This window comes from Onychomys torridus, chromosome 4, assembly GCF_903995425.1.
Source record: "Onychomys torridus chromosome 4, mOncTor1.1, whole genome shotgun sequence".
Lineage (NCBI taxonomy): Eukaryota > Metazoa > Chordata > Mammalia > Rodentia > Cricetidae > Onychomys > Onychomys torridus.
The window spans coordinates 124118744-124133717 of NC_050446.1; the positions used below are offsets into that span (position 1 = coordinate 124118744).

General features: G+C 50.3%; 2 protein-coding genes across 5 annotated transcripts; one reads left to right on the plus strand and one right to left on the minus strand.

Moving 5' to 3' along the window:
* The first annotated feature begins 5276 nt into the window (after positions 1 to 5276).
* On the plus strand, positions 5277 to 14722 carry LOC118582081 (BLCAP apoptosis inducing factor). Its single transcript, XM_036184590.1, has 2 exons — positions 5277 to 5404; positions 13318 to 14722. The coding sequence occupies exon 2, from the start codon at positions 13492 to 13494 to the stop codon at positions 13753 to 13755; it is 264 nt and encodes an 87-aa protein (XP_036040483.1). The 5' UTR covers positions 5277 to 5404; positions 13318 to 13491; the 3' UTR covers positions 13756 to 14722.
* On the minus strand, positions 9197 to 11580 carry Nnat (neuronatin). Of its 4 annotated transcripts, none has more exons than XM_036184589.1 (3): positions 11394 to 11580; positions 11125 to 11212; positions 9197 to 10159 (listed from the first exon to the last, which is right to left on the minus strand). In XM_036184589.1, exons 1-3 carry the CDS (start codon positions 11463 to 11465, stop codon positions 9933 to 9935), a joined length of 387 nt encoding a protein of 128 aa, XP_036040482.1. In that variant the 5' UTR covers positions 11466 to 11580; the 3' UTR covers positions 9197 to 9932. The 4 variants fall into 4 exon arrangements, with proteins under 4 accessions (XP_036040482.1, XP_036040480.1, XP_036040479.1 ...); XM_036184587.1 differs by lacking the exon at positions 11125 to 11212 and adding an exon at positions 10410 to 10490 and having other exon boundaries at positions 11394 to 11578; XM_036184586.1 differs by lacking the exon at positions 11125 to 11212 and adding an exon at positions 10415 to 10490 and having other exon boundaries at positions 11394 to 11577.
* Positions 14723 to 14974: the final 252 nt, after the last annotated feature.

Genomic DNA, 14974 nt, shown 5'->3' on the forward strand with positions numbered 1-14974 from the left:
TCAGCTGAGGCTAATGTTTCCTTCCCCACTTTACAGACGGGAAAGTAAGTCACACGGGTGTTATGAGTGTGTTTGAGGTGCACACAACACAGGTAAGCTATAGCACTGGAGTGGCAGTCTTTCTTTCCAGAACTTAGGTATTTCTTTAGTCACTTTGGTAAAATTTCCAGCTACATTTGAAATCAGTTGATGTCTCATAGCTTCTTTGGTGCCTTTAATGTTATTGTTCCACTACAGGTCCAATTTCCTGGATCTAGTTCTCGGTAAGAAAGTCATGTTAACCTTCAGAAACCAGAATTGTGCAGTGCAGGGTTGGCATGGGAAGGCAGGCATCCTGATTTTACACACTGGTCTCCCACCTGCGACATAAGTTCCCTGAGGATTAACCCCTGGGCCCCAAATCTGCAATGCAACCCTGACTGATTTCTATGACTCTAGTTATCAGCTAAGTAGGGTAGCACTCAGGAGGCTGAGGCAGGAGGATCATGAGTTGGAGGCTAACTTGGGCTATTCAGTGACTTCCAAGCCAGTCTCAAACAACCCAGGAAAAACAACCAACAAAAAAGAGAGAGTGGAACTTAGTCTTCCATTGTGCTCTGGGTGGTCTGAAGAAGACCTTCCACAGCCATGCTTACGGATCTGTTAGAATATAACAAAAGGACAAGAAAAGCAGAAAGCGACCCGAGGCTGAAGTAGTCTGCGGGGGTTCCAGCTGTGATTTCTCTCGTGGGCTGAACTTTCTTCCTCGTGGGGTAAACATAGTAACATCTGTGGGAAATAGTTACTCTTGTAGCGGTTCTCAGAACAGTGTTTTGACACAGGCTGCTCCGCTGTTCTGTCAGTCAGAGGGACCAGGCTGTCTCTGTCTCCAGACGAGGACTCTTGGAAGACACAAAGCAGAAACATACTTGGGCCTGAAATCGAGGAGGGGGTACCCACTTTCAGAGCCAGCTTCTTAGCATGTGACAGTCTACCAATATAATGTATATTACACACCATCCACCACCTACTGCCTTCTGCCTGCTCCAACTGCCCTGCTGCTGGGTTTTAATGAGCGATCTCTATAGGCTCGTGTATTTATAAACACTTGGCACCGTTTGGCGGAAGTTTTGGACCTTTTAGGACATGGAGCCTTGCTGGAGGAAGTGCATCACTGAGGGTGGATGGATGCTGACAGTTTATAGCCTGTCCACACTTCCAGTTCGCTCTCTGTTACCATGTGTGGTTAAGATGTGATCTCTCAGCTTCCTGCCCCTGCTACCGTGCCTTCGCCGCCATTATGGACTCTAGCCACCACCACCATCTCCTGCCACCACCCCCCCCCCCCCGATCCCCGAACTATAAGCCAAAATAAACTCTTCCCAAAAGTTGCTGTTGGTCATGGCTTTTACCAAAGCACTGCGCTACTGGGGTGTCCGGGCAGAGGAAGAGTCTGCCCTGGCTTCGCACTGCCGCACATCTCAACTGGCCACAAGGGGCGCTGTCCTCCCCGCTGCTCTCTCTACGGTACTTGGAGTTCGGTAGGAGTCCAATGGGTCCGCACTAGCTGACGGAATGATGCAAAGGCGTGGTCGGGGGAGGTACCACTGGCCTCCGGGCTCTGACCGCTGATGGGGAGGACCTTGACGGGTGACTACAGAGGAAGGGGACACCACCTCCAGAGGACGAGTGACAGGCTCATCTTAGCAAGACTCCCCTGGCCGCTGTGTTTAGGACGCCCGTCACTTCTGTTGCTGTGGTTAAAACAAACCAACCAAAGCAACAACAAAGGAGATGTGCCTTACAATTCCAGGTCATGGTTTGTTGTTGCAGGGAAGTCAAGGCAACAAGAGCTTGAAGCGACAGGTCACACCACATCCATGGTCACAGGCAGAGAGAAATGAAAGCACACAAGTGTTTACCTAGCTCTCCCCACTTACACGGTCCAGGCTCCAAAACCAGGGAATGCTGCTGCCGGGTCTTCAGGCCAGGTCTTCCCATATTCATTAATGCGTTTGAGACCATCTTCCACAGACCTGACTATAGGCCAACCTGATCTAAATAGTCCCTCACTGGGGTTCTCTCTAGGCAATTCTAGGTCATGTGGACAAAGCCAGCGGTCCCAAGGACTGTGCTGGGTTTGACAGGAATCAGAACGGAGAGGCCAGTACAGGCCCCAGGAAGGAAGGGTGGTGACCAGGACCAAACTTTGGCAGTGAAGACAGAAGGGTCTAAAGGGAGCTTGGTCCCAATGGAAAGGACAGGTTTTGGAGGGTGCAGAGATGAGAACAGGAGTCCTGGTGGGGTGTCAAGTGGGTAGGAACAATTTGGGAGGCCTTGGCAGGAAGTCAAGGTCATCTTAGCCAAATTTTAGGGCAAAAAGGGCTTCTGTGTCATTGAAAATCTCAGGACTCCACATGGAGCAAGCCTGAGGACGGAAGGAACCTGGTCAATGAACAGAGGTCAGAAGCCCTACCTGCCACCAGCTTTGCGGAGCTCCCATAAGAAAGCTGACCACTAGGGCTTTGCCAATGCCCAGACCTGCCACGAAAGTACCAGAAACATATTTCCTGACCCTTGTTTGGGGTCTTTTAAAATATTCCTCTCCTATTTTTTTTCTTGAGGAATAAGCTATATAAAGTTCCCTGGCTTAAGGACCAGCTTGATAGGAGTTTCCCCTACCTGAACCAAGTCTTTGCACCTCCCCTTCCTCTCCAGACCCCCTGAAACCACTAATTTGATTGCTGTTACCATAGATCAGGTTCACCTGCCCTTGAACTAGAACAATGGAATCCTGCTGTTTGCACCGGTTTGGGCCCCGGCTCAAGGGCCCGGCTCCTATTAACCCACATCCTGTATGTCAGAATAATCTGTAGTGTTTCATGTGCCAGTAATTATATTTATGTGTAAAATACACAGGTCTCTCAAAAGTCAGAGGGGATTGGTTCCAAAGACCCGGAATAATGAGGATGCTCAAGTCTCTCGCATAAAATGGTGCAGCGTTTACATGTAACCTACACACACCCTCTCAGGAAGTTCATCTCAGCTCTAGATGGCTGAGCTAAAACTCTAAGCTACATAAGCAATTATTCATATATATATATATATATATATATATATATATATATATTAGGGAATGATGACAAGAATGCTTGTATATGTTTAGTGCCGATGCAATGTTTCCTTCCAAATGTTTTAGAAACATATTGAACCTCCCATGCAGAAACTATGGCTACCAAGTGCCAATGTATCCCACAGACTGAGCACTACACCATGGATTAGTCCACTCTCCTCTTGCACAGGTCTTCAGGGAGACCCAGACAGTCCACAGGAGTGGGGAATCTTGGCATAGCACAGGGGTGTGATGAGAACGTGCTGAGTTTTCTCAAGTGGTCGCACCACCACCAGCTGTGCACAAGAATGTTAGCTGCCCTGCCCCTGGCAGTGCCCCTGGCCCTCTCTTCATCTAATCAAGAGCTTCCTGGCTTGCTGTTTCCTTCTGTTGATGACAGGAGTACCAGGGACAGGTACACTGATCATTATGGGCTCATAATGAACAAGAGGGTCATAGGCCTACTGTCGTCTCAACTAAGGGAAAAATGAACATTGTCTTAGCTCCGATGTGACACTTGGAACTAGGATGGCCATCTTATGAGCATGAAACCACCTGAAGGACAACAGAGAGATGTAACGAACCCATGTCTTCCGTGACACTGCTAAGCTGCTCCATCTGCCACCCATGTCCTTTTTAAGACAGTAATTTATATATACATTAAACTTGCAACATAAAGAACACAGGCTACAAACTCATCTTATTCCCAAATCCAAGGTGTCCTTTGTCTCCCACAGGAGTCAGCAGCAGCCAGCCCCACAGGGTATTTCTTCCTAATTGAATCCCTGCTTTATAGACCAGACTGTGGCAGTCGGAACAATAAAGTCTGCTTACTGCATCCCCGTTTCTCCAGCTCTTTTCCTGGCTCCTCCCTAGACCATCATTGCCCACTTTCCTTTCTTCCTTCCATTCCCTGACTTCTCACTAACACCATGACCCATGTGCTGAGGAAGCCCGAGCAGCCGGTATAGCTCCGTTCTCCCCACCAACAGGGTACCCAGGCATTCCAGCTACAACTTCTCAGTCTCATCCCTGATTGTCCCCTGCAGTCTGTCTTTCTTCAGGCTTTTCAACCTTGGCCAAGGGCTCCTCACCCCTTCGTAGTTAGGACCAATGCCTGTGCCTCACTGTTGACCCACATCCAGTCTGATAGGATCTCTTCTAGCTCCCTGTCTGAGTCACGGGAACTTTGTGTCTGGAGAGCTGTTCAGGTTGCTTAGCTGGTCTCTCATACCGAGTCGAGCCTCCACATCTAATCTTGAAAGCCAGTGGCCTTGGAGAGACCCAAATTCCTTTTCATTCCCCCGAAGAAAATAGCTTCCCATGTCTCTCAAGACAAAAACCCAAACTTACAACCAAGGTACCTGTCATAGTCCTTGTTCACCTTCTGGAACAAGACCCCTTCACTCACACAATGCACAAACTCAATCTACCCAAGAACCCTTCTCACTCCTCTGCAGACACCAGGATTCCATTAATTTCTCATAACTCTCTTTACTTTGCCCCACGGTGCTTTCCACGATGCCTAATTACGTACTGATATGCTTAAAAGTATTAAGATATAGTGATTACTGGGTCACAGTACCTCCTGTCCTCCAACATTCACTCTCACCTCTTGATTGAGAAAATTGGGGTCAGGAGCCTAAGTCTACCTACTTAGCCCCTAGCATTGCGCCTGCGCATAGTATGCGCCCAGGAACGTGCCTAATTAGCTAGTAAGTGAACACACTGACTCATCTAAACTTTAACAAGCCCGGGGCAAGCCATTTCATCACCCAGGAGGAACCACATTCTGAGCCTGGGTCTTTGCCCAGGGTTGAAAGGGCCAAATCTGAGCCACGGGAAGTCTTCCCGGAGTGCACAAACAACAAGGTACAAGAACTTGGGAATCAGCACAACTAAACGACACGGGCCCGCCCGACTCTTAAAGAGTAAGGATCACAATCTGCTTGCATATGCATAAGGGGGACCACAGACCAGAGGTTCGGAGCTGCCCAAGCTGCGCCTGACTAAAAATTCCTCGGGCTTGAAGACCTCAGCGCCCCGCAATTTTATTCAAGTCCATATAAAGTTTATAAACTATCTTTTGTAGCGGATACTAGGAGAAGAGTGCCCTAGAGTAGCCCCACTTTGGGCCTGTGTGTCAGGCGCCTGCGGCGGACAGCCCGATTCCGGACGGGGTCCTTGGACCGCTCGACTAGAAGACGAAGGGGGCGTCTCCCCAGCTTCTGCGGCGTCGGTGGCGAGCTAAGGTGGAGGGAGGCTGCGGCAGCGACGGCGACAGTGGCGGCAGCACCATGGAGGGGCTCGCAGGTATCGTGGCGTCGCCCGCCTGGGCGGGGTGAGAGGTCCTCGGCGCGGCCGCGGCGCCATGTTGGCCTCCAGGGTCACCTTAGGCGCCGCTTGGCCTCTCGCCGGGGCTTTCCTTCCGCGCGGCCGGGGGCGGGCGCACCCTGTCTGGCGTCAGGCGACCGCCCCGCTTCGCCCAAGCTGGGTCTGGAGGGCGGGGGGTCCCCTTCCCGTCCCGATGGGGGGTTCCGGGACTCCTGGCAGTCACTCTGGCCTCCAAGGTCAGCGAGCTCCCGGGATGGGGCTGGGAGAGCGGGGTGCGACCACCACCTCCTCTGCACGGGCCCTTGGCAAGGGGCTCAGCGTCTGAGGGGCCGGCCACTTTTTCCCTCGCCACTTCAGTCTCTGTTTTTTCTTTCTTTTTTTTTCCCCTCACCCTCCCTCTCTCCATCCGAAGAAGTATGGGGAGAAGGGAGAACCAGGCCCCGAACCCTCTCTTTGGTGTCTGGAGTAATAGGGCGACCATCTGCTTCGGGTCCCGGGTCATTCTCCCACCAACTTTTCATCGATTCTGGACACCGGTTCCCTCTCCTCCGGTGTGTGGGGAGTGGCCCCCAAGGGCAGCAGAAAGAATGGAATGCCTGTCACACTCGCCTTGGTCTGGAAAGGAAGAATGGGGGATGGGGACAATTGATGTTTTTCCTTCCTCCTTCCAAACCACCTTTAGTTTCCTTCTAGGTCTCATGTCCCTTTTTAGTTGGGAAATTGGGACCTGTTCGGGTTTACAGGTTCTTTCTGTTTATATGTTCGGATCCTCTTTTATCCCTTTCAGGGAACTGATGTATTGGGGACAGCTTCTCTGCCCTGCCTGACATGGTCCAACCATCCTGTCAGCCTTCTGGACATCAACACGAAAGCCAGGACCCAAAAAAGTTCCATTTTATGTGCTCATGTCGAGTGTTAGAGCAAGCTTACTTGTTTCTTTTAAGTCACGATTCATTAATGTCAAGAATTCCTGTTCAAAGATTGGGTTTCTGGAACCTTGGTCAGTTTCCAGGGACTAGATCAGTTCTGTATCTGAAAATGGGCATCTTCAAATTGCTGCCAAAACAGTTTAACTTCTTATCTGTTGTTCCTAAGGGGAATCAGAGTTAGGCTGCCCTCTGTTCTTGTTCTTTATCTTTGAAACACACACATTCCATTGCAAGCTTGTCACTGTCTGATTTACCAAGAGCCATATATTTATTGCCTTCCTCTCTGTCCGGCTCTGCCCTGGGAATGGTCAGGAATCTGGATCCTGCCATGGTATGAGCTCTGTGTCAGGGGAACAGGATCATTTCCAGAGAAGATTGTGGCAAACGTGTCTTTTTGGCATGTGGAAGAAGTCAGTGGTCACCTGGAGTAAGAGACTTTGATAGACTAGTATGTATGTGTACACATTTAAGTCTCCTGGGGGAGATTAACCGCCAGCTGAGACTCTCCCTTTGGAATGTTGGCTCCTTGAAGAGACCCAAATTTGAAAGTAGATATCTAGGAAGTGGCCAACAGCAACCCTGCTTCCCTCAAAGCCTTGGTGTAATTAGGCTATCTTTGGCTGGTCCCATAACCCAAGCCAAAAAGCTTAATCCCTTTTCTGCCCCTTCTTTCAATCACAACTCAGTTACCATACAGATAGAGGTAACAGTCACCTAGAACCCACATCTCTAAAAGTTTAGATACTTAGTGACCTCCACCCAACTGAACTTGAATGGTCAGTGTAAGAAATAACCTTCTTTGTTATTAGTCCCTGGAACCTTCATGTGTTGCTAGATTCCCATAAAGCTATTCTACTTCCCTCACAACTCATCTGCTCTGCCTTTGCCCCTGCTTGGAGGTGGCAACCTCTTAGGAAAAAGGGATGTCTAGCTCTGTGTGCTAAGGGCTTTGCAATAAAAGAATACATTCCGTTTTATGTGAGAATAAAATGTTTTAATAGTATGTAGCTTGTGGAAACATTTTATAAATAAGGTATATTTGCTTCAGGCTTGCAGATAATCACACAAGGATGGGGCATGAACACTTTCCTTCTGTCTTCTCTGGTGGGTTTAGTTTGCTGTCAGGACAGCAGGTTATGGGTGGGAGGAAAAAGTGGATAATGTACATTTCACATTCTAAAAGCCACCAGAGCAGCCCTTGCCTGGAAGTCCACCTAACTATACCACACTCAGCACTGCTGGAAGGTAGATGGAAGAAAAACGTTTTGCCAAGATCATCTGGAAAGCCCTGGGATTACCTCCTGGCTTGGGGATGAGGGAACAAAATGTGCTAAATCCAGAGCAGCGAGACTTCTTTCTCCCTGCTTTGCCTGCCTTTGTGAACTCTGCTGGCATCCAACTTGGGCTGAGATTAGAACATATGGAGCAGTAGAGTGACAGTGTCCCTCCCTCTCCCCCCAACCCCCTGCTTCCTCCAAGTCTCCAAGGGGAGAGTCAGCCTTCATTGGGAACCTGTGTTAATATGTGTACTCATGGCTCAATGGGTTTAGTATGGCAAACCACAAAAATTTCCAATCACTAAGGAGGTAGGCTCTGACTGCAGATGAGTAGCCCTGAGGCAAAGGACTTGACCTAACTTCAAGCCTTGATAGTAGTTGTATTCACCCTGCCGAGGAAGATGAAATGCAAGCCACATCAAATCCTGTGGAATTCCGACTGCCTCTGATGTCTATGGGTTCATCTGGATCTTGGTAGGGAACAAAAAGCAACCTGGCTGGGTAGCCTAAGCTGATTTGATGGTAAAGCCAAGGCCACACCAAGTTCTGCGCTACTTGCCCCCATCATTCCCTGTGCTGAATGAAATTACAAGTATCTTCAGAAGTGCCAGTGATTGGCTTAAACATCAGGCTTTCTCAGGGGATAGAGACATGATCAAGGTTCAAGGGGGTCAAGGTGCTTTGTGTGCCTGAGTATTTGTGATGTGATAACCGTGACTAAGGGATTTAAGGAAATAGCAGGAGAGGTTGATGGCCTTCCAACTCATTCCCTTAGTATTGGCATAGGAACAGGTGTGCAGTGACAGGGATGAATAAAATCAAGCTGCAGCTTAACAGGTGGCAGGGCTGTTGAGTGAGGCAATCGGCTGACACTTGGAAGAGCCATGGCTAACCAAGGAGGAAAACTAACTGGCCAGCCCACCCTCCCTGGTGCAATCAATGGGAGGGGAAAGTGCAGGCTAGTGACCAGATCTTAAAGATGTACCGAGAAAATTATGGGGGGTGGTGGTAGGGGAGTCCAGCTGGAGGGTTGGAAAAGCCAGGCAAGATGACCTGGGGTGATCCTAGGGCCTGGAGCATAGAGCTGGGTGGAGGAGTTGCCAAGCCACATCTTTGTCCAAGCCCCCCTCTTCCTGCCCAGCAATCATTTCTTGAGTCCCCCCCCCCCCCCCGAGTTCTAGGGTATAGCTTTATATTCTCAAATCAGCCCTCACGGTCCTCAGGATCCTATTTAAAGGGCCATTCCCATTTACTTTCTCATCTTTCCCAAATTGATAACCTGCCATGGTGCCTTATCTCAGGACCACCAAATAAATGCACCCATCATCCTGTGGAAGGGGAAATGTCCCTTATTCTGGGACAAATGAATAACACTTTTGATTGGGGATGAGAAATAGTCCTTTATCTCAGGACAGTATTGAAATGAGGCAGGTATGCGTGAGTCTTCGTTCGTTCTTGTCTTCTTGTCTCCTTCCCCCTTTCCCAAGTGGTGTGCCCCTCCCCAATGGGTACATTGCCCAGCTTTAGAGACCTGTGACGATGTCGCAAAAGAAGCCACAAAGGAACTTTTTGGTGCACCCCCACTGCCCTGCACAGTCCTAGGACTTTACAAGACAGGAGAAGTCCATTTTTTATTTTTTGGGGAGGGTGGTCCCTGATCTCCAGGAGCTTACAGTCTAGCTGGGGAGACACAACTAATGCACACTTAAACCAGTACAATTAGCGACTACCACAATATTAATCACAACTGCTGCGTGAGATCAGGGATAGCAAGATCAGTGAAGGCCCGGGGGTCGGAGAAGGCATTTTGGTGAAGGTGGGATTCAGTTACTGTTTAAATGGGTCCGAAACAAGTGACACATTTTGGGGAGGTGTTTGGAAGGAAGGGGAATGAGGGAGCAAGGCAGAAATGTGCGTGCCATAGGCAAGGGACAGCGAGAGGGCCCACTGAATTTCTGAACTCTCTTCCTCATCCACGCCCTCCAGTCCCGCCATGGGCACGCAGTTGATGTTTTCTCTTCTGCACTGAGATCCAGGGCTTCAGCTGGTGATGTCAGAATGTCCATTCTGCTGGTTGGTGGGGTGTTGGGTCTCTGTGTTCAGATCTCTTCTGTGGCTGAGATGGTGCTGTTCCGACTTAGTCCAGATCAGAATGTGGTGCCTACGCCCAGATCTCGAGGGTTTGCTCCCCTCTTCCCCCGCCTCTCCCACCCGCCAGTGGTGGGACGGGCAAAGGGGCTGGGAAGGGAACTGATATTTTCATCATTGTCGGTGCTGCTTCTCCGGGGGCCTACCGGCCCCTCACTGACCTTGGCAGGTGCTCCTTTGACGAGGGAGCACAGGAGACCCCCCATTCCTGCGCGGCACTGGCTCCCGTGCGGGTCGAGAAGCACAGGAGCACCTGATGACACGGCCGCCCAGGGCTGGGATTTGGGGCCTCAGTTGGGGGCTCGCCTGCGCTCCCCCATCACCTGCCGCCCGGTCCGGGACACCGTGTGCGCCAGCTTCTGCAGGGAGTACCTGAACACCTGTGGTGAGAGATCCAGGACCCACCCTTAGAAAAGAACCTGTGACTCAGTGTAGTGCTGCTGCTGCTGCTTCTTGCTGATCCTGCTGTGTGCCCGCCCAGCCCCGCCCCCGGCCCCGCCCGTCTGTCCAGTGTAGCCTGGAGTGACGGGCGTGGCCCAGCTTGTCCACGAGTCAGGGCAGCTGGAGCTTTTCCAACTGTGCTGAGAGCTGCATGGCTGCAAGCTGATTGGACCCACAACTTAGGTATACCTCACTTCTCGCAATGGGCTGTGTCCCTGGAGGATTTCGAAAAGCGAATCCTACCCAGTAAATGCAGCATTCCAGGAACACCTTGAAGGAAATATGCGATTCCTTTGGCAAAGGATTCCTTTAGCAGGCAACTCTTCCTGCAAAGGGAGCTCTCGGGGTAGATGGTTTTATGCACAAAGTGCCTTCTTCCAATTTGGCTTTAAGAAACGCACTTTTGCGCGCGCTCTTTTTCCATAAAATGATTTGCCTTTTTTTTTGGAAGCTCTTTTCCTTTCTATTTTTTCCTGCGAAGGACATTTTCCTCTAATTGTTTTATTCAATGTGTGTATCCAGTTCTTTTTATCTGTCTCTTTGTCTCTCTCCCAATGCTCTTTATCTAAATGAAATTTTTTCCTACCAAGTGCCTTTGTCTGGTTTATTTTTCCTTCAATGCACGTTTTGTCTATTTCCTCCCCTTTATACCCTTTTTCCTGATTTATTGAGATTCTTTTTGTTGGGTGTTTTTTTTTTTTTTCCTGAAAAGTGGCATTTTCTGACTTATTTTTCATCCCACCCAATAAGTGTATGTGTATATAGTGTTTTTTTTTTTTGAAGAAAATTTCCCGCAATGCGCAATTTTTTAAGGCAAAAATTTTCTGTGGGCGAGCTGTAAAGTCTCACAGCACGCAAGTGCCCCGCCTCCCTCCTGGGGTCGAGTGTAGCGGGTGTTTCTTACCGCGTAGGTCGGGATCGTCCGCAGCGGGCGACCGCCGCACCCCTGAGTCTTTGTTCCCGGCCGGGCGCGGGCGCACTGGGGACAGGGTCTGTGCGAGGATGTGGGCACGGGAACGGGCAGGGACAAATAGTACCACCGCGGCACTTTGGTAGGCAGGAATCGCGGCAATTGGGATAGGATGGGTTGGGAAGGCGGCGATCGCGACGGGTTAGGGGTCCGGGGCGCGCTTCAGGGGCCCTCTCCCACCCAAAGCCCGGGCATATACTCACCTGCAGCAGCACGCGGAAGATGTACCAGCCAATGATGAGCAGTTCTGCCGAAGCTGCTGCCACTGCGGCCATGGTTCCGAGAGTGGGTGGTCGAGTCGAGCGAGGGTTCGCCGAGGTCTGAGGGTCTCGGAGTCCGCTGTTGGGCGCACTGCCGCAGCCCCGGTGGCCGTGCCTTAAGTACCCTCCTGCCATCTAAGTGCGCATGCGCATTTGGGGGGGGCTGTTGAGGAGGGGTGGCGGGGGGCGCTCCTCATTCGCCAGGAGAGGGAAAAAAAATCCGTCTGTTCTTTCCACACCGACCCCCACCTCCTGAGTCCGCTCGTAACACCCTTCCAGAAGATTCTGCTCTGCCCGCTTTTGAAATTCGGTGTAAAATGGAGGGGAGTCATGGCTCTAGAGTATAGAGTGAGGGTAGGGGTGCAAGCCTTTTGGTATGGCACAGCCAGGTCTGCAAATTCGAGCCGCGTAACCAGTGCCGCGCCAAAATATACCTCCTATACGGTTGGGAAACCGAAGTTGCGGAAGGCTATCTATCTCGGCAAAAAGTATACCCTTTTCTCAGTACTCCTAATATTCAGTGAATTTTAAACTCATGCCAACTGTTTTGTGAGAGTCCTTGATCTTGTACCACTTTCCTCGCTGTTGCTTCCCCGCTCTGCCTAGCAGGCGGTGGTGGCTACAGTCCCGAGCTGGAACAGCGCTCTGCTCTTAGTAGCTAACGCGATTCTATCTACTCTGGGAAGGATGTAGAGAAGGATTGATGCCCTTTGTGTGCGCCAAAGGAGCAAGATTTCTGAAGAAGTGGTTCAGATGTTTTTGGGGCTAGTTTTGATAGCAATCTCTGTCTTGGGCTCCCCTCCCCCAATCTCTAGTAGGTCTGCCTGAGCCACGGTGGTTCTTTGTACCAGTTTGCTTCGCGGCTGGAGCACAGAACAGGATTTTACTGTAGCCGCCAAGGGTTATGTCTTAATATGGCTACTGTCGCCTAGTTTCAAAGTAAAGTGAGTGTCCCTCGCTTAGTGTGATCTTACAAATCTCTAGCGGAGCGCGGCTCGGGTGGAAAGACCAAATTGCTGCCAAGCTACTTGGCACAGAGGCCAAATGTATTTGCCCCTATGTGGACAGGATATCAATTTTGATTAAAAACTTATAGAGACCTGGTTTTGTTCAGTGTTGGTAACAGATGAAGGTTTAGTGTTCCAAGTGCTGTGTTTTTGTTTTTTGGGTTTTTGTTTTGTTTGGTTTGGTTTTTTTAACATTGACTTTCAAAGAAGTTGGCTGGTTTGGGATGAATGATACTGGGCTATTTGAAAAAAGCAAGCATGGCCCAGGCTGCCATCTTAAAATATTTGGCGCCACTTTATAGTGTCTTCCCATATCTTGCCAGGATCTGAGGATCTACTGACTAGCATCTCCAGGTTAGCAGTTCACAGATAACTGCTGTAACTTCACATTCTCTCTGGAGCTGCCGATGTTGAGACTGGATACAGAACCATTTCTTACCACATGGGGGCACAACACCCAGTCCATGGTGTCCTGTGGCAACCACAGGGCGGTATTGTGAGGTCTGGGACCTTTGAGGACGGGCCGCAGCCCCAGGAGGCGATACATGATCTCTGCTGGGCAGGGCCCAGGCAAAGCCAGTCCACTGTGGGGACCGTGCCCTCCTGGGAGCCTCCAGTAGAAGCCCAGGGAAGACACACCCCAGGAGGCTATCTTAAACTAATAATTTGGATAGGAGTAGACATTCATGGGTGGGTGGGGAGGAAAGGGCATTCACATTTGCTGTTGTTAACCATGATCCATTTTCCCAAATAAGTATACATTTTGTTCCTGTTTTTTTGTTTGTTTGTTTTTGTTTGTTTTTGTTTTTTGTCTGTCTGTCTGTCTGTTCTTTGTTTGTTGTGTTGACTTTTCTCTTCAGGATCCTTGCTGCTTTGGTGATCCCAGGCTGACAGCCAGAGAGCACAGCGGCTCAGCTCCTGGAGAGAGAGTCGAAGAAAACGGAGGGCAGCCACCTGTGCCTGCTGGCTCCCATTAGGTCGGTTCCTGCAGCGGTGCCTGGCAGCCTTGGCGAAGGCCCTGCCCGGCAGAGATCATGTATTGCCTCCAGTGGCTGCTGCCCGTCCTCCTCATCCCCAAGCCCCTCAACCCCGCTCTGTGGTTCAGCCACTCCATGTTCATGGGCTTCTACCTGCTCAGCTTCCTTCTGGAACGGAAACCTTGCACAATATGTGCTTTGGTTTTCCTGGCAGCCCTCTTCCTTATCTGCTACAGCTGCTGGGGGAATTGTTTCCTGTACCACTGCTCCGACTCTCCACTTCCAGAATCCGCCCATGATCCCGGTGTTGTGGGCACCTAACAGCTGCCCACATAGCTTTCCGAGGAAGCAGAAGATGGGAGGGGAGGTACTGACATAGGTCATAAAGCATTGGAGTTTCAAATCCCGCGAGCCTGCGGGTGCCACATTCCTGATGAAGCCTTTTGGCCTGTGATGTTTTATCCTTACAATGTGAATAATGGCACTGACTGGTGCTTCTGTTGTAGCGTCTTATAGTCGTGGGTGGTCTTATGGTTGTGTGTTCTGTCACCATCTGGGGCCCGGATGATGGACTGGCCCACCCCCTTGCTCATCGTTGTGGGGAGCCTACACCCATCCTGGTCAATCACCCTTGGTATGACCTGGGCAGAGACAATGCTAGTCTCATTGTCACCTCCATGAGCCTTCCTCATCAGGATCTTCCTCATCAGGATCTTCCTCATCAGGATCTTCCTTCTCCCCTCCTCAGCCCCTTTTCCTGGTTCCCCCTTGGTTCTCTCCCACCCCTTTCCTTTTGGGGGAGCACCTGTCCAAGACAGGGCTTGTTTTTGCACTTATCTCAAATTTGAAGAGATTGCTGACGCCCAAGAGCCTCGCTTTTTCATCCTCTTTCCCTGTCGAGCAGGTGAGACGAAATCATGTCTCAACTGCTTGTTGTCCACAAACCTCCAGTATTTTCTCTGCCTTGTTTTTAAGAGAGAAGCAATGGAGAGACATTGTTCTTTGACTTGGGTGTCTGGGCTCTGGCTTTCCAGCTCAGCCTCTCTCCCTTTGCTCTTCCTCCTGCCTCTCTCAGCCATCCTAAGGGGCCGCCTCTGGGCTCCAGTGCATGCTTTTCAGGAGAGAGGTGTGCAGTGTTCTTGTAGACCCAGTGGTCCCCAGCTGAGTGAACGGGAAAGTATTATGTGTTTCATAGCAGCCATGATTCCCTTGATAGGTGTTTGGGTAGTTTTTGATGTGCTCTGTGTATGTGTGCACGCATTCGTGTGAGAATGTGTGTTTGTGTGTGTGCGCGTGTGTGCTTGTGTACACGTACAAATACATGTGTATATTCCTTTTGAAGAAGCTTTACTGAATGTGTTCTGATTTTGAGGTTTAGTAGTAGTAGCTAGCTGTAGTAGGTCCACTGCAGTTTTTATTTGGCATGGGGATTGCAGAGTGACCAGCAGAGTGGACTCCAAGGTGGTTCAGACAAGACCCAGGGAGCAGTGGCCATCACCTTCCCGCCAGGAGCCCCTTCGCTTGTTCACATAGACTGTAC